Here is a 27,915-nt window from a genome sequence, read left to right on the forward strand (position 1 = left end):
AGTACCTCCGCAAACCCCCTAAGGGTCGCGGCCCCCCTGTTGATGACCTCTGATGTAGATAATAAAGATGTTCAAGTGAGTAATTGGTTGGGGCGCAGGCCTCAGATGTTTTCATAATGTTTGATCAGTCACGTTATGACATGTTTTTGTATTGTTCATGTTCGTGAAATTTGTTAAATTGCCTTGCAAATAAATACTTTGCTGCATGTTAAAGGCCAAATCCTTTCATGTAATGATTTTAACATGGCATTTATATAAGTTCTCACAACCACTCCATTCATCTGTTCCTGGCCCGGACCCTCTGTCAAATTTTAGAACCAATTGTGGCCCGCGAGTGAAAAAGTTTGCCCTCCTCTGGGCTAAGCTCTTCTCATCTTTTGGCACCTCCCTCCTCTTGCCCCACCTCACAAGTCCAGAGCAATGAATCATCACTGTTCGGGTATAAAAAAATGTATAAATACCAGTGCAAAGCGTCTGATTTAAACTGTGGCACATGTGACGCCACCAAGTGGTTTATTTCTCTAAGGCAGAATGACGTCTATTCAGAGGTGGCCAGAACAAGGGTGGGCACTTTTACAGCTGCTGCTGGTGGCGTCTTTCTCTCAGGCTGAGGAGCCACAGTGCAGGCAGAGGGGGGATCCTGAGAACCCTCCACTGTCTCAGGATGGGGACATAATGTTGGGGGGAATCTTCTCTTTCCACAGCAGCTGGAAAGACAGAGAGGAAACCTACACTCACAAACCATTGCCACTGGAGTGCACCAGGTAAATTATTCAGTAGAAATCTATAATATGGAAAATATATACAGGAGGAAATGAATAGAGATAGAAAACAGGCTTAAAAAAAATATGATCGAAGTAAGAAAATTCAAATTATTTTGTGTGCATTGATACCATCAGAGGCTTTCATTTAAACTGCTACAAGAAAATACAATTGCTGGACCAACTTGAAAAAAATGAACAGAAACAAAAATGAATTGCGTTTGTTCAACTTATAGTCAGCAAGTTATATTCACACAATTCCTAATTAAAGTTTGAGGAAAAAAACTGCAACTGTAAAGTTGTCCATGCATTTTATTCAGGAAAGTGTAACCATATCTTAACCTAACTGTTTGCATTAAGTTTGACTTTCAGAGCGTTCCAGTTTGCCCAGGCTATGCTTTTTGCCATCGAGGAGATAAATAACACCACAAATTTACTGCCTGGCATCTCTCTGGGATATAAAATGTACGATGCCTGTGGCTCCATCGCCAGAAGTGTGAGGGCTGCTCTGGCCTTGGCTAACGGTAACGATGTTGTATCTGCCCCCTCCGCAATACCGTGTACCAAACCTGCACAGGTGCAGGCCATCATGGGAGAATCCTCCTCCTCTCCTTCCATGGCTATAGCTACCATCATCGGGCCATTTCATATCCCACTGGTGGGTACGTTTCTTAAATGTATAATGCTTGTGATCTTTTTTTATCATTTTTTAGCTGCTTAGAGTAAATTAGGATAGATTTTTTTTTAATATATCTTTAGAGGTAATTTCTTTCTTTTTTTAGATCAGCCACTATGCTACCTGCGCTTGTCTAAGTGACAAAACCAAGTACCCGTCCTTCCTCAGAACAATACCCAGTGACTACTACCAGAGCAGAGCCCTGGCCCAGCTGGTCAAGCACTTTGGTTGGAGCTGGGTTGGAGCCATTAGAACCAATGACGATTACGGAAATAGCGGCATGGCTACGTTCACAGAAAGTGCCCAACAGCTGGGCATCTGTCTGGAGTACTCTGTGTCTTTCTTCAGAACAGACCCGCCCGACAAAATACTAAAGATAATCAACGTCATCAAGGCTTCCACCTCTAGGGTGATTATTGCTTTTCTCTCTGCCTTGGATATGGATGTGCTGATACATGAGCTGTCCCACCACAACCTGACTGGTTACCAGTGGGTGGGCAGCGAGGGCTGGATCTTTGATTCTCAAACTGCAGAAATGAATGGGCATCACATCCTGGACGGGGCCATAGGCCTGTCCATCCCCAAAGCACATGTCAGGGGCATGACAGAGTTCATAATGAATGTGAAGCCGCTCAATTCATCCGGTAATGAAATGTTTACAGAGTTCTGGGAGGCTTTATTCAGCTGTAAGTTCAAACAGTTGACAGCGAAACAGAGAGAATGTACTGGGGTCGAAGATCTGACCCAAGTGCACAACAGCTTCACTGACATGTCTCTCATGCCGATATTTAACAATGTCTACAAAGGAGTTTATGCCGTGGCTCATGCACTTCATAGCATTCTTGGCTGTAATGAAACATGTAACGACAAAGTGCAGCTCAATCCATTGACGGTGAGTTCTTACACAAGAGATAATGCTTCCACAGTTTCTTATAAGCAGTCTCTCTTTGATAGACATAGAGGATGTCCATTAACTATGATCTGTCTTCTTCAGATTTTACAGCGCATAAGAAGGATTCAGTTCAAAACAAAGGAAGGAGACAAGGTTTACTTTAATGAAGATGGCGACCCAGCAGCAGAGTATGAAATCATAAACTGGCAGCGAGCAGAAAGTGGCTTTGTGGAGTTTGTCACAGTCGGTCTTTATGATGCGTCTTTACCTGCAGACAAACAGCTGAATCTGCACTATACGTCTTTAATCTGGGCACAGAACTCAAAACAGGTCAGTATTTTCCTGCAGTATAATTGTGTACTTGCACCAAAATGAATACAACTGAATGAACGTGTATTTCCTCAAAGTCGTTTTCTTCATGCAGGTGCCTGTGTCAGTTTGCAGTGAGAATTGTCCCCCAGGAACCCGGAAGGTTCTCCAGAAAGGAAAACCTGTCTGCTGCTTTGACTGTATAAGATGTGCAGAGGGAGAAATAAGCAACGTTGCAGGTTTAGTGATATATATTTTTTTTTTTTTCACTTTGCTGTTCCACAAATCAAAGTTGTCAGAGTCCAGACCAATCCTAACAAATGGCATTTATCTGTATTCTAATGTCGAAATCAGGTAAGGTTTCCTGGGGGGAAAAATGTGTAGTTTCTCTAATAAAAATAAATGAAAAATAAATTTGTGAATTAAACATATCAAACAAAGCAAAGTGTCATACATCACCTAAATATATTATATGCAGTTATAGCTTCAAGTCAAATTTGAAGACCCCATGTGAAAAGTGAATTAACAAAGTTATACCAATATGAATTGTGCAGTAATAAGCCTGAAACCTTCGAATAATCTAGCATGTCTGCGCATCTCCTTTGGTTAGATGCCTGAAATGAGGTCTGTGGCAATCACAAGCTAAATGTCTTTTTATTCTAAAACATAAAATACAACAGTAAACATCATGATTTTTTTTTTAAGACATAGATACAATTAGTATTAGTATTTATTAGTATAGATACAATAAAAGAACAATGAAAATAAACTTATCTACTCGGTAAGTCACACCTGTTTTATTACTTTTCAGATTCTGTGTCCTGTGTGCGGTGCCATCCTGAATTCTGGTCGAATGAGGGAAGAGACGCCTGTGTGAAGAAAGAGGCAGAGTTTCTTTCGTATGAAGAAATTATGGGAGCGCTGCTCACCACGGCGTCCCTGTTTGGAACATGTATGACCGCAGTCGTGGCACTCATCTTTTTCAGAAACAGGAAAACTCCCATCGTCAGGGCCAACAACTCCGAACTGAGCTTCCTGCTGCTCTTCTCCCTGACTCTGTGCTTCCTGTGCTCCCTGAGCTTCATCGGCCGGCCCTCCGAGTGGTCCTGCAAGCTGCGGCACACTGCGTTCGGCATCACCTTCGTCCTCTGCATCTCTTGTGTCCTCGGGAAAACTATGGTGGTGTTAATGGCCTTCAGGGCGAGACTTCCAGGCAGAAATGTGATGAAATGGTTTGGTCCAGCACAGCAGAGGCTCAGTGTTCTAGGGTTCACTCTCATACAGGTTATTATATGCATCTTATGGTTGACAATTTCTCCCCCTTTCCCATTCAAGAACTTTGAAGAATTCAAGGACAAAATCATCCTGGAGTGCGCGCTGGGCTCAGCTGTAGGATTCTGGGCCGTACTCGGGTATATCGGGATTCTGGCCATTTTATGTTTCATTCTTGCTTTTCTGGCGCGGAAATTACCCGATAACTTTAACGAAGCCAAATTCATCACCTTCAGCATGTTGATATTCTGCGCAGTCTGGATCACTTTTATTCCAGCCTATGTTAGCTCCCCTGGGAAGTTCAGTGTAGCAGTGGAAATCTTTGCTATTTTGGCCTCAAGTTTTGGACTCCTTATTTGTATTTTTATTCCAAAATGTTATATTATCTTATATAAACCGGAGAAGAATACAAAGAAGAATATTATGGGTAAGGTGGAACTAAAATAGATAGAATGGCACATAGTAAAGCACCTTACTCCAACAAGACCCAATTGTCCCATTAAATCCATCAAGCAGAACTCATAGATATTAGTCTTCTTAATATGCATGATTTATTTTTTATCAAGATCCATAAATTGTTCCCTGGTAAAACTGTGAAAATGTTGAAAAATACCCCATCTGGCAATGTTAAGAAAGTAAAAAAGTACTCCTGCTCTGTATCCACACCAACATTTAATGGGTTCTTTCTTGACCCATACCGCATGATTTCACCAAGTTTCGAATAAATCCATCGGGTAGTTTTTGAGTAATCTTATTCACAAACAAACAAAAGCAACAATCTAAAGTGTGGTCGCAATATGTTCTCATGCCATCATTGTTTCTACAAAATAACTGTCAAATAAACAACTCTATTCTGTATTCTATATTGTACTGTATATAATTTATACATTTACACGATACTTGTTAAAAGTATGTTACACTTCTCCAAATGCTTCTGTTGATGGAGACTGAATATTTGTTATAAAGAAGCTATTATACAGTTATAAGGAGCCTCTCAGCAGTAATTTTTGTTTTAAACTTTATAAACAGTAACCTTTATCATTCTGTTTGATGCAAATGTAAATTGTATTACTTATCACAAAATATTGAACCAAAGTTCATTTAAAAATGGGGGGGGGGAGTTGCACATATGTGAAAGTTCATATCTGAAACACATGCATAAATATATTTAAAAATAAAGTACGGCCTGCCGAACTTGTCCAAATATTATTATTATTATTATTTTTTTATTTTTTGTTTGGAATTTTTAGGTTCATTGTATGCAAATTCCAGGTAGGTGTAAACCTACTTGGCAATAAATACATGAATTTTAATTTGACCTTTCTCCTGTAATGCCCCCATTTTCCCATTAGATGGCGCACTTTGACCGGGAGTGTGGTGCATAGGGCTCGAAAGGGCACATGATCTCCTGTCACTTTTTCGCTTTGCCCTGTGAGCCCTTCTGTAAAATGAGCAGTCAAGGAAACGAAAAGTGGACAATGAGTGCCGAGTGTTTAACACAGAGTGGACAACAAAATACTTTTTCACTGAAGTCCAATCGAAGGCTGTATGCCTGATATGCCAAAAACTGTTGCAGTTTTCAAGGAGTACAACATCAGCCGTCACTTTGCTACGAAGCATGCTAACTACGCTAGCAAGCAGTCAATGCAAGAACCGGCGACTAATTTACAGACTCAGCAAAAAAAAAATTCACCTACAAACTGTGATTCAAGAGTCAACTACCAAGGCAAGTTTTTTGGTGGCATTCAGAATAGCAATGGCTAGCAAGCCTTTCTCCGAAGGCGAGTTTGTAAAATAATGCATGGTACAGACAGCAGACATCTTGTGTCCGGAGATCAAAAGCAAATTTGAAAAATTCCGTTTACCACGCAGGACTGTGACTCACCGTGTGGAACTGATTGATGAAAACATAGCCAGCCAATTAAATAAAAAAGTCTGATTCCTTTGAGTTATATTCACTAGCACTGGATGAAAATACGGACGTAAAAGACACTGCTCAGCTCCTCATTTTTATCCAAGGCATTGACGACAGTTTTGCGATAACAGAGGAGTGTTTGACCAAGGAGTCCCTGAAAGGAACAAAGCGGGGAGAGGACTTGTATGACCAGGTGTCTGCTGTCATTGATAGAATGAAGCTACCTTGGAGTAAACCTGTCAATGTCACAACGGATTGATCGCAAAATGTAACTGAAAAAATGTTGGGCTGCTGAAAAGAATCCAGGATAAAGTTAAAGAGGAAAACCCTGACCAGGATCTTATTTTCCTTCATTGCATCATCCATCAGGAATCACTATGTAAGACTATATTGCAGCTTATTCATGTTGTGAATCCAATCGTAAAACTTGTGAACTGTATACGAGCAAGGGGACTTCAGCACTGTGAAGCAGGGGCGGCTCCTGGCATAGGCGAAGTAGGCGGTTGCCTAGGGCGCAAAATACAGAGAGGGCGGCACAAGAGACTGATTTATCATGACGTGACACATGCAATATAAACCAATACATTCACATCACAACATCATCTTCTAAACCCGGGACGCACCGGAGATAGAAGCGCCACGAAAGCTGTCCGCCTCCTTTCCGCGCCCATGTTAAATAATTGGGCTGTTCGCACCGGCAGCGCCGCGGCCGCTCGCAATCTGCAGCGATGGATTCGGGGTCTGTTCTATTGTTTTTTTCGCTCGCGCGAGCAAATCAAGCCGGAAAACACACTGAAAATCGGTATATTTTAAACGATATAAGTGATATATTATATACATGATTAAATATACATCCCATACTTTCGATTTCTCCGCTGTTCTCCTGGAGTTTAATTTCCCTGATTATTGCCGCCACATGATGACATTTCCCCATCTTCAATTATGTACTTAATCCACACATTTGTCAGTTGTGTCTAAACAGACAGACACACACAGGCACATACTCTCTTGTGTGTGTGTGTGGGGGGGGGGGGGCGTGTTAGACTGTGGTAAGAGTTGAAGATAAGTCAAAAAAGGATTAAATTATCAGGTGCACGATTCAGAAAGCGCAGCAAAGTAGGGGAGGAGAAGAAAGAACAATATAGAGGTAGAATCATCCGATTGTGGACATCATTTATGTTTATTTATGTCGACATGACATGATGTGCTGTCAGTACAGCTGATTTCAGACTTTTTATATTTTTTATATTTTACAATTTTGTCTGCCTGTGTGTGCATCTGTATACAGTCCAAAAGTTATTGGGGATGCATGACAATTTGCGTGTGTATGTTGGGGGGGCGTCATTATGAAATTCCGCCTAGGGCGCCAACATTGCCAGGGCCGGCCCTGCTGTGAGGTTATTACGTTCCTGGAGGAAACTGATGCGGATAATCATACTTGCTGTACCACTCTCGTGTCTGCTGGTTTAGTTTGGGGAAAGTGTTGCAATGAGTGAGGGAGCTGAAAGAGAACATCATCGTATTGTTGTAGTTGATGGGGAAATCTGACGAATTCCCTGAGCTAAGCAACAAGAACTGGATTTGTGACTTTGCGTTTGCTGTGGATGTAGATCAGGGGTCTTCAACGTTTTTCAGGCCAAGGACCCCCAAACTGGTGGAGAGATGGAGCAGGGACCCCCTACTATATTTATTGTATAAAATGTTGCTTTATATTAAACTGGGCATAGTGCTTTGTATAAACATAGCTACCCTGTTATTGTGCATTCAATATTAAGCTATTCAATTATTACACGGGTTCATATATTCATGTTTTTAATTTTAACATGTGCAAGGTACAGGGTGGCCATGCCACTGCCATTTATAAACATACATCTTGCATACAACACTGAGCTATTAAAGTAATTCACAGGTTCACGTTTTTATTTTAAACACACATGTAGAAGAGACAGTGAATCCTCAAGCTATCTGTGGATGGCACACATACTCCCACATTAGTGATATGTCGGACCCTGATGGGCAGCACACAACTTATCTAACCTTGGATGGATGGAGGTTGTCAGGCAGTGGGTCAAATCAGCCTCACAATATGTTGGATGCATGTTAATGTGTATTAAAAGACATTTAAATTTGTGGGGAAAAAATTTGTTTGAAAATTAAAAAAAAAAAAAAAAAATTGCTAATCAACCAAAGATTTTGCGACCCCCTGCAGTACCTCCGCAAACCCCCTAAGGGTCGCGGCCCCCCTGTTGATGACCTCTGATGTAGATAATAAAGATGTTCAAGTGAGTAATTGGTTGGGGCGCAGGCCTCAGATGTTTTCATAATGTTTGATCAGTCACGTTATGACATGTTTTTGTATTGTTCATGTTCGTGAAATTTGTTAAATTGCCTTGCAAATAAATACTTTGCTGCATGTTAAAGGCCAAATCCTTTCATGTAATGATTTTAACATGGCATTTATATAAGTTCTCACAACCACTCCATCCATCTGTTCCTGGCCCGGACCCTCTGTCAAATTTTAGAACCAATTGTGGCCAGCGAGTGAAAAAGTTTGCCCTCCTCTGGGCTAAGCTCTTCTCATCTTTTGGCACCTCCCTCCTCTTGCCCCACCTCACAAGTCCAGAGCAATGAATCATCACTGTTCGGGTATAAAAAAATGTATAAATACCAGTGCAAAGCGTCTGATTTAAACTGTGGCACATGTGACGCCACCAAGTGGTTTATTTCTCTAAGGCAGAATGACGTCTATTCAGAGGTGGCCAGAACAAGGGTGGGCACTTTTACAGCTGCTGCTGGTGGCGTCTTTCTCTCAGGCTGAGGAGCCACAGTGCAGGCAGAGGGGGGATCCTGAGAACCCTCCACTGTCTCAGGATGGGGACATAATGTTGGGGGGAATCTTCTCTTTCCACAGCAGCTGGAAAGACAGAGAGGAAACCTACACTCACAAACCATTGCCACTGGAGTGCACCAGGTAAATTATTCAGTAGAAATCTATAATATGGAAAATATAAACAGGAGGAAATGAATAGAGATAGAAAACAGGCTTAAAAAAAATATGATCGAAGTAAGAAAATTCAAATTATTTTGTGTGCATTGATACCATCAGAGGCTTTCATTTAAACTGCTACAAGAAAATACAATTGCTGGACCAACTTGAAAAAAATGAACAGAAACAAAAATGAATTGCGTTTGTTCAACTTATAGTCAGCAAGTTATATTCACACAATTCCTAATTAAAGTTTGAGGAAAAAAACTGCAACTGTAAAGTTGTCCATGCATTTTATTCAGGAAAGTGTAACCATATCTTAACCTAACTGTTTGCATTAAGTTTGACTTTCAGAGCGTTCCAGTTTGCCCAGGCTATGCTTTTTGCCATTGAGGAGATAAATAACACCACAAATTTACTGCCTGGCATCTCTCTGGGATATAAAATGTACGATGCCTGTGGCTCCATCGCCAGAAGTGTGAGGGCTGCTCTGGCCTTGGCTAACGGTAACGATGTTGTATCTGCCCCCTCCGCAATACCGTGTACCAAACCTGCACAGGTGCAGGCCATCATGGGAGAATCCTCCTCCTCTCCTTCCATGGCTATAGCTACCATCATCGGGCCATTTCATATCCCACTGGTGGGTACGTTTCTTAAATGTATAATGCTTGTGATCTTTTTTTATCATTTTTTAGCTGCTTAGAGTAAATTAGGATAGATTTTTTTTTAATATATCTTTAGAGGTAATTTCTTTCTTTTTTTAGATCAGCCACTATGCTACCTGCGCTTGTCTAAGTGACAAAACCAAGTACCCGTCCTTCCTCAGAACAATACCCAGTGACTACTACCAGAGCAGAGCCCTGGCCCAGCTGGTCAAGCACTTTGGTTGGAGCTGGGTTGGAGCCATTAGAACCAATGACGATTACGGAAATAGCGGCATGGCTACGTTCACAGAAAGTGCCCAACAGCTGGGCATCTGTCTGGAGTACTCTGTGTCTTTCTTCAGAACAGACCCGCCCGACAAAATACTAAAGATAATCAACGTCATCAAGGCTTCCACCTCTAGGGTGATTATTGCTTTTCTCTCTGCCTTGGATATGGATGTGCTGATACATGAGCTGTCCCACCACAACCTGACTGGTTACCAGTGGGTGGGCAGCGAGGGCTGGATCTTTGATTCTCAAACTGCAGAAATGAATGGGCATCACATCCTGGACGGGGCCATAGGCCTGTCCATCCCCAAAGCACATGTCAGGGGCATGACAGAGTTCATAATGAATGTGAAGCCGCTCAATTCATCCGGTAATGAAATGTTTACAGAGTTCTGGGAGGCTTTATTCAGCTGTAAGTTCAAACAGTTGACAGCGAAACAGAGAGAATGTACTGGGGTCGAAGATCTGACCCAAGTGCACAACAGCTTCACTGACATGTCTCTCATGCCGATATTTAACAATGTCTACAAAGGAGTTTATGCTGTGGCTCATGCACTTCATAGCATTCTTGGCTGTAATGAAACATGTAACGACAAAGTGCAGCTCAATCCATTGACGGTGAGTTCTTACACAAGAGATAATGCTTCCACAGTTTCTTATAAGCAGTCTCTCTTTGATAGACATAGAGGATGTCCATTAACTATGATCTGTCTTCTTCAGATTTTACAGCGCATAAGAAGGATTCAGTTCAAAACAAAGGAAGGAGACAAGGTTTACTTTAATGAAGATGGCGACCCAGCAGCAGAGTATGAAATCATAAACTGGCAGCGAGCAGAAAGTGGCTTTGTGGAGTTTGTCACAGTCGGTCTTTATGATGCGTCTTTACCTGCAGACAAACAGCTGAATCTGCACTATACGTCTTTAATCTGGGCACAGAACTCAAAACAGGTCAGTATTTTCCTGCAGTATAATTGTGTACTTGCACCAAAATGAATACAACTGAATGAACGTGTATTTCCTCAAAGTCGTTTTCTTCATGCAGGTGCCTGTTTCAGTTTGCAGTGAGAATTGTCCCCCAGGAACCCGGAAGGTTCTCCAGAAAGGAAAACCTGTCTGCTGCTTTGACTGTATAAGATGTGCAGAGGGAGAAATAAGCAACGTTGCAGGTTTAGTGATATATATTTTTTTTTTTTTCACTTTGCTGTTCCACAAATCAAAGTTGTCAGAGTCCAGACCAATCCTAACAAATGGCATTTATCTGTATTCTAATGTCGAAATCAGGTAAGGTTTCCTGGGGGAAAAAATGTGTAGTTTCTCTAATAAAAATAAATGAAAAATAAATTTGTGAATTAAACATATCAAACAAAGCAAAGTGTCATACATCACCTAAATATATTATATGCAGTTATAGCTTCAAGTCAAATTTGAAGACCCCATGTGAAAAGTGAATTAACAAAGTTATACCAATATGAATTGTGCAGTAATAAGCCTGAAACCTTCGAATAATCTAGCATGTCTGCGCATCTCCTTTGGTTAGATGCCTGAAATGAGGTCTGTGGCAATCACAAGCTAAATGTCTTTTTATTCTAAAACATAAAATACAACAGTAAACATCATGATTTTTTTTAAAGATATAGATACAATTAGTATTAGTATTTATTAGTATAGATACAATAAAAGAACAATGAAAATAAACTTATCTACTCGGTAAGTCACACCTGTTTTATTACTTTTCAGATTCTGTGTCCTGTGTGCAGTGCCATCCTGAATTCTGGTCGAATGAGGGAAGAGACGCCTGTGTGAAGAAAGAGGCAGAGTTTCTTTCGTATGAAGAAATTATGGGAGCGCTGCTCACCACGGCGTCCCTGTTTGGAACATGTATGACCGCAGTCGTGGCACTCATCTTTTTCAGAAACAGGAAAACTCCCATCGTCAGGGCCAACAACTCCGAACTGAGCTTCCTGCTGCTCTTCTCCCTGACTCTGTGCTTCCTGTGCTCCCTGAGCTTCATCGGCCGGCCCTCCGAGTGGTCCTGCAAGCTGCGGCACACTGCGTTCGGCATCACCTTCGTCCTCTGCATCTCTTGTGTCCTCGGGAAAACTATGGTGGTGTTAATGGCCTTCAGGGCGAGACTTCCAGGCAGAAATGTGATGAAATGGTTTGGTCCAGCACAGCAGAGGCTCAGTGTTCTAGGGTTCACTCTCATACAGGTTATTATATGCATCTTATGGTTGACAATTTCTCCCCCTTTCCCATTCAAGAACTTTGAAGAATTCAAGGACAAAATCATCCTGGAGTGCGCGCTGGGCTCAGCTGTAGGATTCTGGGCCGTACTCGGGTATATCGGGATTCTGGCCATTTTATGTTTCATTCTTGCTTTTCTGGCGCGGAAATTACCCGATAACTTTAACGAAGCCAAATTCATCACCTTCAGCATGTTGATATTCTGCGCAGTCTGGATCACTTTTATTCCAGCCTATGTCAGCTCCCCTGGGAAGTTCAGTGTAGCAGTGGAAATCTTTGCTATTTTGGCCTCAAGTTTTGGACTCCTTATTTGTATTTTTATTCCAAAATGTTATATTATCTTATATAAACCGGAGAAGAATACAAAGAAGAATATTATGGGTAAGGTGGAACTAAAATAGATAGAATGGCACATAGTAAAGCACCTTACTCCAACAAGACCCAATTGTCCCATTAAATCCATCAAGCAGAACTCATAGATATTAGTCTTCTTAATATGCATGATTTATTTTTTATCAAGATCCATAAATTGTTCCCTGGTAAAACTGTGAAAATGTTGAAAAATACCCCATCTGGCAATGTTAAGAAAGTAAAAAAGTCCTCCTGCTCTGTATCCACACCAACATTTAATGGGTTCTTTCTTGACCCATACCGCATGATTTCACCAAGTTTCGAATAAATCCATCGGGTAGTTTTTGAGTAATCTTATTCACAAACAAACAAAAGCAACAATCTAAAGTGTGGTCGCAATATGTTCTCATGCCATCATTGTTTCTACAAAATAACTGTCAAATAAACAACTCTATTCTGTATTCTATATTGTACTGTATATCATTTATACATTTACACGATTTTGTTAAAAGTATGTTACACTTCTCCAAATGCTTCTGTTGATGGAGACTGAATATTTGTTATAAAGAAGCTATTATACAGTTATAAGAAGGAGCCTCTCAGCAGTAATTTTTGTTTTAAACTTTATATACAGTAACCTTTATCATTCTGTTTGATGCAAATGTAAATTGTATTACATATCACAAAATATTGAACCAAAGTTTATTTAAAAATGGGGGGGGGAGTTGCACATATGTGAAAGTTCATATCTGAAACACATGCATAAATATATTTAAAAAATAAAGTACGGCCTGCCGAACTTGTCCAAATATTATTATTATTATTTTTTTTTGTTTGGAATTTTTATGTTCATTGTATGCACCAACAACCAGAACAAATTCCAGGTAGGTGTAAACCTACCTGGCAATAAATACATGAATTTTAATTTGACCTTTCTCCTGTAATGCCCCCATTTTCCCATTAGATGGCGAACTTTGACCGGGAGTGTGGTGCATAGGGCTCGAAAGGGCACATGATCTCCTGTCACTTTTTTGCTTTGCCCTGTGAGCCCTTCTGTAAAATGAGCGGTCAAGGAAACGAAAAGTGGACAATGAGTGCCGAGTGTTTAACACGGAGTGGACAACAAAATACTTTTTCACTGAAGTCCAATCGAAGGCTGTATGCCTGATATGCCAAAAACTGTTGCAGTTTTCAAGGAGTACAACAACAGCCGTCACTTTGCTACGAAGCATGCTAACTACGCTAGCAAGCAGTCAATGCAAGAACCGGCGACTAATTTACAGACTCAGCAAAAAAAAAAATTCACCTACAAACTGTGATTCAAGAGTCAACTACCAAGGCAAGTTTTTTGGTGGCATTCAGAATAGCAATGGCTAGCAAGCCTTTCTCCGAAGGCGAGTTTGTAAAATAATGCATGGTACAGACAGCAGACATCTTGTGTCCGGAGATCAAAAGCAAATTTGAAAAATTCCGTTTACCACGCAGGACTGTGACTCACCGTGTGGAACTGATTGATGAAAACATAGCCAGCCAATTAAATAAAAAAGTCTGATTCCTTTGAGTTATATTCACTAGCACTGGATGAAAATACGGACGTAAAAGACACTGCTCAGCTCCTCATTTTTATCCAAGGCATTGACGACAGTTTTGCGATAACAGAGGAGTGTTTGACCAAGGATTCCCTGAAAGGAACAAAGCGGGGAGAGGACTTGTATGACCAGGTGTCTGCTGTCATTGATAGAATGAAGCTACCATGGAGTAAACCTGTCAATGTCACAACGGATTGATCGCAAAATGTAACTGAAAAAATGTTGGGCTGCTGAAAAGAATCCAGGATAAAGTTAAAGAGAAAAACCCTGACCAGGATCTTATTTTCCTTCACTGCATCATCCATCAGGAATCCCTGTGTAAGACTATATTGCAGCTTAATCATGTTGTGAATCCAGTCGTAAAACTTGTGAACTTTATACGAGCAAGGGGACTTCAGCACTGTGAGGTGATTACGTTCCTGGAGGAAACTGATGCAGATAATCATACTTGCTGTACCACTCTCGTGTCTGCTGGTTTAGTTTGGGGAAAGTGTTGCAATGAGTGAGGGAGCTGAAAGAGAACATCATCGTATTGTTGTAGTTGATGGGGAAATCTGACGAATTCCCTGAGCTAAGCAACAAGAACTGGATTTGTGACTTTGCGTTTGCTGTGGATGTAGATCAGGGGTCTTCAACGTTTTTCAGGCCAAGGACCCCCATCTGGTGGAGTGATGGAGCAGGGACCCCCTACTATATTTATTGTATAAAATGTTGCTTTATATTAAACTGGGCATAGTGCTTTGTATAAACATAGCTACCCTGTTATTGTGCATTCAATATTAAGCTATTCAATTATTACACGGGTTCATATATTCATGTTTTTAATTTAAACATGTGCAAGGTACAGGGTGGCCATGCCACTGCCATTTATAAACATACATCTTGCATACAACACTGAGCTATTAAAGTAATTCACAGATTCACGTTTTTATTTTAAACACACATGTAGAAGAGACAGTGAATCCTCAAGCTATCTGTGGATGGCACACATACTCCCATATTAGTGAGATGTCGGACCCTGATGGGCAGCACACAACTTATCTAACCTTGGACGGATGGAGGTTGTCAGGCAGTGGGTCAAATCAGCCTCACAATATGTTGGATGCATGTTAATGTGTATTAAAAGACATTTAAATTTGTGGGAAAAAAATTGGTTTGAAAATTAAAAAAAAAAAAAAAGAATAGTCTAATCAACCAAAGATTTTGCGACCCCCTGCAGTACCTCCGCAAACCCCCTAAGGGTCGCGGCCCCCCTGTTGATGACCTCTGATGTAGATAATAAAGATGTTCAAGTGAGTAATTGGTTGGGGCGCTGGCCTCAGATGTTTTCATAATGTTTGAGCAGTCACGTTATGACATGTTTTTGTATTGTTCATGTTCGTGAAATTTGTTAAATTGCCTTGCAAATGAATGCTTTGCTACCTAATAAAGGCCAAATCCTTTCATGTAATTATTTTTACATGGCAGTTATATAAGTTCTCACAACCACTCCATCCATCTGTTCCTGGCCTGGACCCTCTGTCAAATTTTAGAACCAATTGTGGCCCGCGAGTGAAAAAGTTTGCCCTCCTCTGGGCTAAGCTCTTCTCGTCTTTTGGCACCTCCCTCCTCTTGCCCCACCTCACAAGTCCAGAGCAATGAATCATCACTGTTCAGGTATAAAAAATGTATAAATACCAGTGCAAAGCGTCTGATTTAAACTGTGGCACATGTGACGCCACCAAGTGGTTTATTTCTCTAAGGCAGAATGACGTCCATTCAGAGGTGGCCAGAACAAGGGTGGGCACTTTTACAGCTGCTGCTGGTGGCGTCTTTCTCTCAGGCTGAGGAGCCACAGTGCAGGCAGAGGGGGGATCCTGAGAACCCTCCACTGTCTCAGGACGGGGACATCATGTTGGGGGGAATCTTCTATTTCCACAGCAGCTGGAAAGAAAGAGAGGAAACCTACACTCACAAACCACTGCCACTGGAGTGCATCAGGTAAAATATTCAGAAGAAATCTGTAATATGGAAAATATCTACTGGAAGCAATGAATAGAGATAGAAAACAGGCTAAAACAAATATGATCAAACTAAGAAAATTCTAATTATGTTGTGTGCATTGATACCATCAGAGGCTTTCATTTAAACTGCTACGAAAAAATACGATTGTTGGACCAACTTGAAATAAATGAGCAGAAACAGAAATTAATTGAGTTAGTTCAACTTATAGTCAGCAAGTTATATTCACACAATTCCTAATTAGAGTTTGAGGAAAAAAACTCCAACTGTGAAGTTGTCCATGCATTTAATTCAGGAAAGTGTTACCATATCTATAACTGTTTGCATTAAGTTTGAATTTCAGAGGGTTCCAGTTTGCCCAGGCTATGCTTTTTGCCATCGAGGAGATTAATAACACCACAAATTTACTGCCTGGCATCTCTCTGGGATATAAACTTTACGATACCTGTGGCTCCATCGCCGGAAGTGTGAGGGCTGCTCTGGCCTTGGCTAACGGTAACGATGTTGTATCTGCCCCCTCCGCAACGCCGTGTACCAAACCTGCACAGGTGCAGGCCGTCATGGGAGAAACCTCCTCCTCTCCGTCCATGGCTATAGCTACCGTGATCGGGCCATTTCATATCCCACTGGTGGGTATGTTTCATAAATGTATGATACTTGTGACATTTATTAACATTTTTCAGCTGCTTAGAATAAAATATGAGATAATTTGTTTTGTATTTTACGTCTTTATCTTTAGAGGTTATTTCTTTCTTCTTTTAGATCAGCCACTTCGCCACCTGCGCTTGTCTCAGTGACAAAACCAAGTACCCGTCCTTCCTCAGAACAATACCCAGTGACTACTACCAGAGCAGAGCCCTGGCCCAGCTGGTCAAGCACTTTGGTTGGAGCTGGGTTGGAGCCATTAGCACCAATGATGATTACGGAAATAACGGCATGGCTACGTTCACAGAAAGTGCCCAACAGCTGGGCATCTGTCTGGAGTACTCTGTGTCTTTCTTCAGAACAGACCCGCCCGACAAAATACTAAAGATAATCAACACCATCAAGGCTTCCACCTCTAGGGTGATTATTGCTTTTGTCTCTCACTTGGATTTGGATGTGCTGATACATGAGCTGTCCCACCACAACCTGACTGGTTACCAGTGGGTGGGCAGCGAGAGCTGGATCTCTGATTCTCAAACTGCAGAAATGAATGGGCATCACATCCTGGACGGGGCCATAGGCCTGTCCATCCCCAAAGCACATGTCAGGGGCATGAGAGAGTTCATACTAAATGTGAAGCCGCTCAATTCATCCGGTAATGAAATGTTTACAGAGTTTTGGGAGGCTTTATTCAGCTGTAAGTTCAAACAGTCCACAGCGAAGCAGAGAGAATGTACTGGGGGTGAAGATCTGACCCAAGTGCACAACAGCTTCACTGACATGTCTCTCATGCCGATATTTAACAATGTCTACAAAGGAGTTTATGCTGTGGCTCATGCACTTCATAGCATTCTTGGCTGTAATGAAACATGTAATGACAAAGTGCAGCTCAATCCATTGACGGTGAGTTCTTACACAAGAGATAACGCTTCGACAGTTTCTTATAAGCAGTCTCTCTGTGATAGACATAGAGGATGTCCATTAACTATGATCTGTCTTCTTCAGATTTTACATCACATAGGAAGGATTCAGTTCAAAACAAAGGAAGGAGACAAGGTTTACTTTAATGAAGATGGCGACCCAGCAGCAGAGTATGAAATCATAAACTGGCAGCGAGCAGAAAGCGGCTTTGTGGAGTTTGTCACAGTTGGTCTTTATGATGCGTCTTTACCTGCAGACAAACAGCTGAATCTGCACAATACGTCTTTAATCTGGGCACAGAACTCAAAACAAGTCAGTATATACCTGCAGTATAGTTGTGGAGTTGCACCAAAATGAATACAACTGAATGCACGTGTATTTCCTCAAAGTCGTTTTCTTCATGCAGGTGCCTGTGTCAGTTTGCAGTGAGAATTGTCCCCCAGGAACCAGGAAGGTTCTCCAGAAAGGAAAACCTGTCTGCTGCTTTGACTGTATAAGATGTGCAGAGGGAGAAATAAGCAACGTTGCAGGTTTAGTGATATATATATTTTTATTTTTTCACTTTGTTGTTCCACAAACCAAAGTTTTCAGAGTCCAGACCAATCCTCACAAATGGCATGTATCTGTTTTCTAATGCTCAAATCAGGTAAGGTTTCCTGGGGGAAAAAATGTGTAGTTTCTCTATTACAAATAAATGAAAAAATGATTTGTGAATTAAACATATCAAACAAAGCAAAGTCTCATAAATCACCTAAATATAGTATATGCATTAATAACTCTAATTTTAAAGTCAAATTTGAAGACCCCAGGTGAAAAGTGAATTAACAAAGTTATAACAATATGAATTATGCAGTAATAAGCCTGAAGCCAGCGAATTGTGATGCCTGAAATGAGGTCTGTGGCAATCACAGGATGAATGTCTTTTTATTCTAAAACAAAAATTACAACAGTAAATATCATGATTTTGTGAAAAGACAGTTGCTATAAGACCTATGTCAGGGACTTAGTGTAGATGCAATAAAACAACAATGAAATAAAACTAATCTACTCAGCAAGTCACACCTGCTTTAATACCTTTCAGATTCTGTCTCCTGTGTGCGATGCCATCCTGAATTCTGGTCAAATGAGGGAAGAGACGCCTGTGTGAAGAAAGAGGCAGAGTTTCTTTCGTATGAAGAAATTATGGGAGCTCTGCTCACCGCAGCGTCCCTGTTTGGAACATGTATGACAGCAGTCGTGGCACTCATCTTTTTCAGAAACAGGAAAACTCCCATCGTCAGGGCCAACAACTCCGAACTGAGCTTCCTGCTGCTCTTCTCCCTGACTCTGTGCTTCCTGTGCTCCCTGAGCTTCATCGGCCGGCCCTCCGAGTGGTCCTGCAAGCTGCGGCACACTGCGTTCGGCATCACCTTTGTCCTCTGCATCTCTTGTGTCCTCGGGAAAACTATGGTGGTGTTAATGGCCTTCAGGGCGAGACTTCCAGGCAGAAATGTGATGAAATGGTTTGGTCCAGCACAGCAGAGGCTCAGTGTTCTAGGGTTCACTCTCATACAGGTTATTATATGCATCTTATGGTTGACAATTTCTCCCCCTTTCCCATTCAAGAACTTTGAAGAATTCAAGGACAAAATCATCCTGGAGTGCGCGCTGGGCTCAGCTGTAGGATTCTGGGCCGTACTCGGGTATATCGGGATTCTGGCCATTTTATGTTTCATTCTTGCTTTTCTGGCGCGGAAATTACCCGATAACTTTAACGAAGCCAAATTCATCACCTTCAGCATGTTGATATTCTGCGCAGTCTGGATCACTTTTATTCCAGCCTATGTCAGCTCCCCTGGGAAGTTCAGTGTAGCAGTGGAAATCTTTGCTATTTTGGCCTCAAGTTTTGGACTCCTCATTTGTATTTTTATTCCAAAATGTTATATTATCTTATATAAACCGGAGAAGAATACAAAAAAGAATATTATGGGGAAGATGGCACTAAAATAGATGGAATGGCACATAGTAAAGCACCTTACTCCAACAAGACCCAATTGTCCCATTAAATCCATCAAGCAGAACTCATAGATATCAGTCTTCTTAATATGCATTATTTATTTTTTATCAAGATCCATAAATCGTTCCCTGGTAAAACTGTGAAAATGTTGAAAAATACCCCATCTGGCAATGTTAAGAAAGTAAAAAAGTCCTCCTGCTCTGTATCCTCACCAACATTGAATGGGTTCTTTCTTGACCCATACCAAATAATTTCACCAAGTTTCGTAAAAATCAATCGGGTAGTTTTAGGGTAATCTTGTTCACAAACAAACAAAAGCAACAATCTAAAGTGTGGTCGCAATATGTTCTCATGTTATCATTGTTTCTACAAAATAACTGTCAAATAAACAACTCTATTCTGTATTCTATATTGTACTGTATATCATTTATACATTAACACGATGTTTAAAGTATGTTACACTTCTCCAAATTCTTCTGTTGATGGAGACTGAATATTTGTTATAAAGAAGCTATTATACAGTTATAAGAAGGAGCCTCTCATTAGTAATTTTTGTTACAAACTTTATAAAAAGTAACCTTTATCATTCTGTTTAATGCAAATGTAAATTATATTACTCATCAGAAAATATTGAAACAAAGTTTATTTAAAAATGGGGGGGGGGGGAGTGGCACATATGTGAATGTTCATATGTGAAACACACGCATAAATACATTTAAAAAATACATTACAGCCCACGGGCCATATACGGCCTGCCGAACTTGTCCAAATATTATTAATATTAATATAATTTTTTTGTTTTGGATTTTGTATGTTCATTGTATGCACCAAAAACCAGAGCAAATTTAAGGTAGGTGTAAACCTACTTGGCAATAAATACATGAAATTTAATTTTACCTTTTTCCTGTAATTCCCCCATTTCCCCATTAAATGGCGCACTTTGACCGCGAGTGTGGTGTATAGGGCTCGAAAGGGCACATGATCTCCTGTCACTTTTTCGCTTTGCCCTGTGAGCCCTTCTGTAAAATGAGCGGTCAAGGAAACGAAAAGTGGACAATGAGTGCCGAGTGTTTAACACGGAGTGGACAACAAAATAGTTTTTTTCACTGAAGTCCAATCGAAGGCTGTTTGCCTGATATGCCGTGAAACTGTTGCAGTTTTTAAGGAGTAAAACATCAGCCGTCACTTTGCTACGAAGCATGCTAACTACGCTAGCAAGCAGTAAACACAAGAACGGGCGACTAATTTACAGATTCAGCAAAAAAAAATTCACCGACAAACTGAGTCAACTACCAAGGCAAGATTTTTGGTGGCATTCAGATTAGCAAAGGCTAGCAAGCCTTTCTCCGAAGGCCAGTTTGTAAAAGAATGCATGGTACAGACAGCAAACATGTTGTGTCCGGAGATCAAAAGCAAATTTGAAAAAGTCCGTTCATCACGCAGGACTGTGACTCACCGTGTGGAACTGATTGATGAAAACATAGCCAGCCAATTAAACAAAAGGTCTGATTTCTTTGAGTTATGTTCACTAGCACTGGATGAAAGTAAGGACGTAAAGGACTGGAGGAAACTGATGCGGATAATCAGGACTTGCTGTACCACTCTCGTGTCTGCTGGTTTAGTTTGGGGAAAGTCTTGCAACGAATGTGGAAGCTGAAAGAGGACATCATCGCATTTTTGGAGTTGATGGGGAAATCTGACGAATTCCCTGAGCTAAGCGACAGGAACTGGCTTTGTGACTTTGCGTTTACTGTGGATGTAGATCAGGGGTCTTCAACGTTTTTCAGGCCAAGGATCCTCAAACTGGTGGAGAGATGGAGCAGGGACCCCCTACTATATTCATTGTATAAAATTTTGTTTCATATTAAACTGGGCATAGTGCCATGACTAAACATAGCTACTGTTGAGATATCTATGTTTTGTTCTCTATCTTATGAATATATTTTACTATATTTTACCTACATTTATACCCTGTGAATCAATATTAGCTGTGTAGTCTATAGAATTAACAATATTACAACTGTTTCTTTCATCTGGAGTAATGTATAACTTCTGGACTCAGGCACAGGGTCAAACACAGAGCGCAACCATTTGAGTGTTAATCTGACTGCAAAGTGCAATTTGGGGAAAGCGTGAGAAGGAAAATTCATCTTGAGATTTGAGATAATGAAAGCACGGATTCTCAGGAAGGAGAGAGGATGTGCTCGGACTAACACAAAGAACCATTTCATAAATTATTATTGGAAAAAGATATTAAATCCTCCTCTAAAGTTTAATCTGCTGTGTCTCTCCACTGTGAAAGACTCCCTGCTTTGATATGGGCACAATGGTGGGACACCTGGTGTAGTGGACCTTCTCTCACAGAGATATGCTTGCAAAAAACTGCACTTTGAGAGACAGTATACATCTGGCCAATGGCTGAGTGCCCTCAAGAAAAGAACCGCCTCTGTGTTGCATTCTGTGTCTTTTACAAATACTGTGGACTTGGGAAAGTGGGGGTTTCTTCTCGACATGATCCAGTGACCTGGGGACGTGTCCAGGAGAACTCCAGAAGGGACCGGGCTCGATACTACCCTGTTATTGTGCATTCAATATTAAGCTATTCAAATATTACACGGGTTCATATATTCATGTTTTTAATATAAACATGTGCAAGGTACAGGGTGGCCATGCCACTTGCATTTATAAACATACATCTTGCATACAACACTGAGCTATTAAAGTAATTCGCAGATTCACGTTTTTATTTTAAACAAACATGTAGACGAGACAGTAAACCCTCAAGCCATCTGTGGATTGCACACATACTCCCACATTAGTGAGATGTCGGCCCCTGATGGGCAGCACACATCTTATCTAACCTTGGACGGATGGAGGTTGTCAAGCAGAGGGTCATATCAGCCTCACAATATGTTGGATGCATGTTATTGTGTATTAAAAGACATTTAAATTCGAGGGGAAAAAACTTGTTCGAAAATTTAAAAAAATAAAAAAAAAATAAAAAAATTGTCTAATCAACCAAAGATTTTGCGACCCCCCCTGCAGTACCTCCGCAAACCCCCTAGGGTTCGCGGACTCCCTGTTGATGACCTCTGATGTAGATAATAAAGATGTTCAAGTCAGTAATTGGTTTGGGCGCAGGCCTCAGATGTTTTCATAATGTTTGATCAGTCACGTTATGACATGTTTTTGTATTGTTCATGTTTGTGAAATTTGTTAAATTGCCTTGCAAATAAATGCTTTGCTACCTGTTAAAGGCCAAATCCTTTCATGTAATGATTTTTACATGTCATTTATATAAGTTCTCACAACCACTCCGTTCATCTGTTCCTGGCCCGGACCCTCTGTCAAATTTTAGAACCAATTGTGGCCCGCGAGTCAAAAAGTTTGCCCACCTCTGGGCTAAGCTCTTCTCTTTTGGCACCTCCCTCCTCTTGCCCCACCTCACAAGTCCAGAGCAATGAATCATCACTGTTCGGGTATAAAAAATGTATAAATACCAGTGCAAAGCGTCTGATTTAAACTGTGGCACATGTGTCGCCACCAAGTGGTTTATTTCTCTAAGGCAGAATGACGTCCATTCAGAGGTGGCCAGAACAAGGGTGGGCACTTTTACAGCTGCTGCTGGTGGCGTCTTTCTCTCAGGCTGAGGAGCCACAGTGCAGGCAGAGGGGGGATCCTGAGAACCCTCCACTGTCTCAGGATGGGGACATAATGTTGGGGGGAATCTTATCTTTCCACAGCAGCTGGAAAGACAGAGAGGAAACCTACACTCACAAACCATTGCCACTGGAGTGCACCAGGTAAATTATTCAGTAGAAATCTATAATATGGAAAATATATACTAGTGGAAATGAATAGAGATAGAAAACAGGCTAAAAAAAATATGATCAAAGTAAGAAAATTCAAATATGTTGTGTGCATTGATACCCTCACAGGCTTTCATTTGAACTGCTACAAGAAAATACAATTGTTGGACCAACTTAAAAAATCTAACAGAAACAAAAATGAATTGAGTTTGTTCAACTTTTAGTCAGCAAGATATATATTCACACATTTCCTAATTAAAGTTTGAGGAAAAAAACTGCAACTATAAAGTTGTCCATGCATTTTATTCAGGGAAGTGTTACCATATCTATAACTGTTTGCATTAAGTTTGAATTTCAGAGGGTTCCAGTATGCCCAGGCTATGCTTTTTGCCATCGAGGAGATAAATAACACCACAAATTTACTGCCTGGCATCTCTCTGGGATATAAAATGTACGATGCCTGTGGCTCCATCGCCAGAAGTGTGAGGGCTGCTCTGGCCTTGGCTAACGGTAATGATGTTGTATCTGCCCCCTCCGCAACACCGTGTACCAAACCTGCACAGGTGCAGGCGATCATGGGAGAAACCTCTTCCTCTCCGTCCATGGCTATAGCTACCGTCATCGGGCCATTTCATATCCCACTGGTGGGTACGTTTCAAAAATGTATAATGCTTGTGCCTTTTTTATCATTTTTAGCTGCTTAGAGTAAATTAGGAGAGATGTTTTTTTAATATATATTTAGGAGGTAATTTCTTTCTTCTTTTAGATCAGCCACTATGCCACCTGTGCTTGTCTCAGTGACAAAACCAAGTACCCGTCCTTCCTCAGAACAATACCCAGTGACTACTACCAGAGCAGAGCCCTGGCCCAGCTGGTCAAGCACTTTGGTTGGAGCTGGGTTGGAGCCATTAGAACCAATGATGATTACGGAAATAACGGCATGGCTACGTTCACAGAAAGTGCCCGACAGCTGGGCATCTGTCTGGAGTACTCTGTGTCTTTTTTCAGAACAAACCCGCCTGACAAAATACTAAAGATAATCAACGTCATCAAGGCTTCCACCTCTAGGGTGATTATTGCTTTTCTCTCTCCCTTGGATATGGATGTGCTGATACATGAGCTGTCCCACCACAACCTGACTGGTTACCAGTGGGTGGGCAGCGAGGGCTGGATCTTTGATTCTCAAACTGCAGAAATGAATGGGCATCACATCCTGGACGGGGCCATAGGCCTGTCCATCCCCAAAGCACATGTCAGGGGCATGAGAGAGTTTATACTGAATGTGAAGCCACTCAATTCATCCGGCAATGAAATGTTTACAGAGTTCTGGGAGGCTTTATTCAGCTGTAAGTTCAAACAGTCCACAGCGAAGCAGAGAGAATGTACTGGGGGTGAAGATCTGACCCAAGTGCACAACAGCTTCACTGACATGTCTCTCATGCCGATATTTAACAATGTCTACAAAGGAGTTTATGCTGTGGCTCATGCACTTCATAGCATTCTTGGCTGTAATGAAACATGTAACGACAAAGTGCAGCTCAATCCATGGACGGTGAGTTCTTACACAAGAGATAAAGCTTCCACAGTTTCTCTATAAGCAGTCTCTCTGTGATAGACATAGAGGATGTCCATTAACTATGATCTGTTTTCTTTAGATTTTACAGCGCATAAAAAGGATTGAGTTCAAAACAAAGGAAGGAGACAAGGTTTACTTTAATGAAGATGGCGACCCAGCAGCAGAGTATGAAATCATAAACTGGCAGCGAGCAGAAAGCGGCTTGGTGGAGTTTGTCACAGTCGGTCTTTATGATGCGTCTTTACCTGCAGACAAACAGCTGAATCTGCACAATACGTCTTTAATCTGGGCAAAGAACTCAAAACAAGTCAGTATATACCTGCAGTATAGTTGTGTAGTTGCACCAAAATGAAGACAACTGAATGCACGTGTATTTCCTCAAAGTCGTTTTCTTCATGCAGGTGCCTGTGTCAGTTTGCAGTGAGAATTGTCCCCCAGGAACCAGGAAGGTTCTTCAGAAAGGAAAACCTGTCTGCTGCTTTGACTGTATAAGATGTACAGAGGGAGAAATAAGCAACGTTGCAGGTTTAGTGATATATATATATTTTTTATTCACTTTGCTGTTCCACAAATCAAATCTTGTCAGAGTCCAGACCAATCCTAACAAATGGCATTTATCTGTTTTCTAATGTCCAAATCAGGTAAGGTTTCCTGGGGGGAAAAATGTGTAGTTTCTCTATTACAAATAAATGAAAATTTGATTTGTGAATTAAACATATCAAACAAAGCAAAGTGTCATAAATCACCTAAATATATTATATGCAGTTATAGCTTCAAGTCAAATTTGAAGACCCCATGTGAAAAGTGAATTAACAAAGTTATACCAATATGAATTATGCAGTAATAAACCTGAAGCCTGCAAATAATCTAGCACATCTGCGCATCTCCTTTTGGTTAGATGCCTGAAATGAGGTCTATAGCAATCACAGGATGAATGTCTTTTTATTCTAAAACAAAAAATACAACAGTAAATATCATGATTTATTGAAAAGACAGTTGCTATAAGTGGCCAATGTCAGGGACTTAGTGTAGATGCAATAAAACAACAATGAAATTAAACTAATCTACTCGGCAAGTCACACCTGCTTTAATACTTTTCAGATTCTGTCTCCTGTGTGCGGTGCCATCCTGAATTCTGGTCAAATGAGGGAAGAGACGCCTGTTTGAAGAAAGAGGCAGAGTTTCTTTCGTATGAAGAAATTATGGGAGCGCTGCTCACCGCGGCGTCCCTGTTTGGAATATGTATGACCGCAGTCGTGGCACTCATCTTTTTCAGAAACAGGAAAACTCCCATCGTCAGGGCCAACAACTCCGAACTGAGCTTCCTGCTGCTCTTCTCCCTGACTCTGTGCTTCCTTTGCTCCCTGAGCTTCATCGGCCGGCCCTCCGAGTGGTCCTGCATGCTGCGGCACACTGCGTTCGGCATCACCTTCGTCCTCTGCATCTCTTGTGTCCTCGGGAAAACTATGGTGGTGTTAATGGCCTTCAGGGCGAGACTTCCAGGCAGAAATGTGATGAAATGGTTTGGTCCTGCACAGCAGAGGCTCAGTGTTCTAGGGTTCACTCTCATACAGGTTATTATATGCATCTTATGGTTGACAATTTCTCCTCCTTTCCCATTCAAGAACTTTAAAGAATTCAAGGACAAAATCCTCCTGGAGTGCGCGCTGGGCTCAGCTGTAGGATTCTGGGCCGTACTCGGGTATATCGGGATTCTGGCCATTTTATGTTTCATTCTTGCTTTTCTGGCGCGGAAATTACCCGATAACTTTAACGAAGCCAAATTCATAACCTTCAGCATGTTGATATTCTGCGCAGTCTGGATCACTTTTATTCCAGCCTATGTCAGCTCTCCTGGGAAGTTCAGTGTAGCAGTGGAAATCTTTGCTATTTTGGCCTCAAGTTTTGGACTCCTTATTTGTATTTTTATTCCAAAATGTTATATTATCTTATATAAACCGGAGAAGAATACAAAAAAGAATATTATGGGGAAGGTGGAACTAAAATAAATAGAATGGCAAACAGTAAAGCACCTTACTCCAACAAGGCCCAATTGTCCAATCAAATCCATCAAGCAGAACTCATAGATATAAGTCTCCTTAATATGCATGATTTATTTTTTATCAAGATCCATAAATCGTTCCCTGGTAAAACTGTGAAAATGTTGAAAAATACCCCATCTGGCAATGTTAAGAAAGTAAAAAAGTCCTCCTGCTCTGTATCCACACCAACATTTAATGGGTTCTTTCTTGACCCATACCGTATGATTTCACTAAGTTTCGTATAAATCCATCAGGTAGTTTTAGGGTAATCTTGCTCACAAACAAACAAAAGCAACAATCTAAAGTGTGGTCTCAATATGTTCTCATGCCATCATTGTTTCTACATAATAACTGTCAAATAAACAGCTCTTTTCTATATTCAATATCGTACTGTATATCATTTATATAATTTTGTTTAAAGTATGTTACACGTCGCCAAATGCTTCTGTTGATGGAGACTGAATATTTGTTATAAAGAAGCTATTATACAGTTATAAGAAGGAGCCTCTCAGAAGTAATTTTTAATCAACTTTATATACAGTAACCTTTATCATTCTGTTTGATGCAAATGTAAATTGTATTATCACAAAATATTAAAACAAAGTTTATTTAAAAATGGGGGGGAAGTTGCACATGTGAATGTTCTTCTCTGAAACACACAAATAAACTTTAAAAATAAAGTACGGCCCACGGGCCATACTTTATTTTTAATCCGGCCCGCCGAACTTGTCCAAATATTATTATAATAATTATTATTATTATTATTAATAATACTTTGTTGTTGTTGTTGTATATTTATGTTTTTATATTCATTCAACAGCCAGAGCAAATTCTAGGTAGGTGTAAACCTACTTGGCAATAAATACATACTGATTCTGAAATCACTAAAATTTTACCTTTCTCCTGTAATGCCCCCATTTCCCCATTAGATGGCGCACTTTGACCGGGAGTGTGGCGTATAGGGCTCGAAAGGGCATATGATCTCCCGTCACTTTTTC

The 27,915-nt window shown here is 40.9% G+C and overlaps 4 protein-coding genes across 4 annotated transcripts; all 4 read left to right on the forward strand.

Annotated features, from left to right (window-relative positions):
- The first annotated feature begins 570 nt into the window (after positions 1-570).
- LOC133003498 (extracellular calcium-sensing receptor-like) lies at positions 571-4,357 on the forward strand. The gene is made up of 6 exons (XM_061073247.1): positions 571-764; positions 1,122-1,419; positions 1,544-2,329; positions 2,432-2,659; positions 2,754-2,877; positions 3,450-4,357. Exons 1-6 carry the CDS (start codon positions 676-678, stop codon positions 4,355-4,357), a joined length of 2,433 nt encoding a protein of 810 aa, XP_060929230.1. The 5' UTR covers positions 571-675.
- A 4,245-nt stretch (positions 4,358-8,602) lies between these two features.
- Positions 8,603-12,388, forward strand: LOC133003499 (extracellular calcium-sensing receptor-like). Its single transcript, XM_061073248.1, has 6 exons — positions 8,603-8,796; positions 9,154-9,451; positions 9,576-10,361; positions 10,464-10,691; positions 10,786-10,909; positions 11,481-12,388. Exons 1-6 carry the CDS (start codon positions 8,708-8,710, stop codon positions 12,386-12,388), a joined length of 2,433 nt encoding a protein of 810 aa, XP_060929231.1. The 5' UTR covers positions 8,603-8,707.
- Positions 12,389-15,713: 3,325 nt separating this feature from the next.
- On the forward strand, positions 15,714-19,483 carry LOC133003454 (extracellular calcium-sensing receptor-like). The gene is made up of 6 exons (XM_061073196.1): positions 15,714-15,907; positions 16,260-16,557; positions 16,691-17,476; positions 17,579-17,806; positions 17,901-18,024; positions 18,576-19,483. The coding sequence occupies exons 1-6, from the start codon at positions 15,819-15,821 to the stop codon at positions 19,481-19,483; spliced, it is 2,433 nt and encodes an 810-aa protein (XP_060929179.1). The 5' UTR covers positions 15,714-15,818.
- A 3,616-nt stretch (positions 19,484-23,099) lies between these two features.
- LOC133003828 (extracellular calcium-sensing receptor-like) lies at positions 23,100-26,884 on the forward strand. Its single transcript, XM_061073646.1, has 6 exons — positions 23,100-23,293; positions 23,646-23,943; positions 24,066-24,851; positions 24,955-25,182; positions 25,277-25,400; positions 25,977-26,884. The coding sequence occupies exons 1-6, from the start codon at positions 23,205-23,207 to the stop codon at positions 26,882-26,884; spliced, it is 2,433 nt and encodes an 810-aa protein (XP_060929629.1). The 5' UTR covers positions 23,100-23,204.
- Positions 26,885-27,915: the final 1,031 nt, after the last annotated feature.

The sequence above is a fragment of the Limanda limanda genome, chromosome 6 (assembly GCF_963576545.1).
Source record: "Limanda limanda chromosome 6, fLimLim1.1, whole genome shotgun sequence".
Taxonomy (NCBI): Eukaryota; Metazoa; Chordata; class Actinopteri; order Pleuronectiformes; family Pleuronectidae; genus Limanda; species Limanda limanda.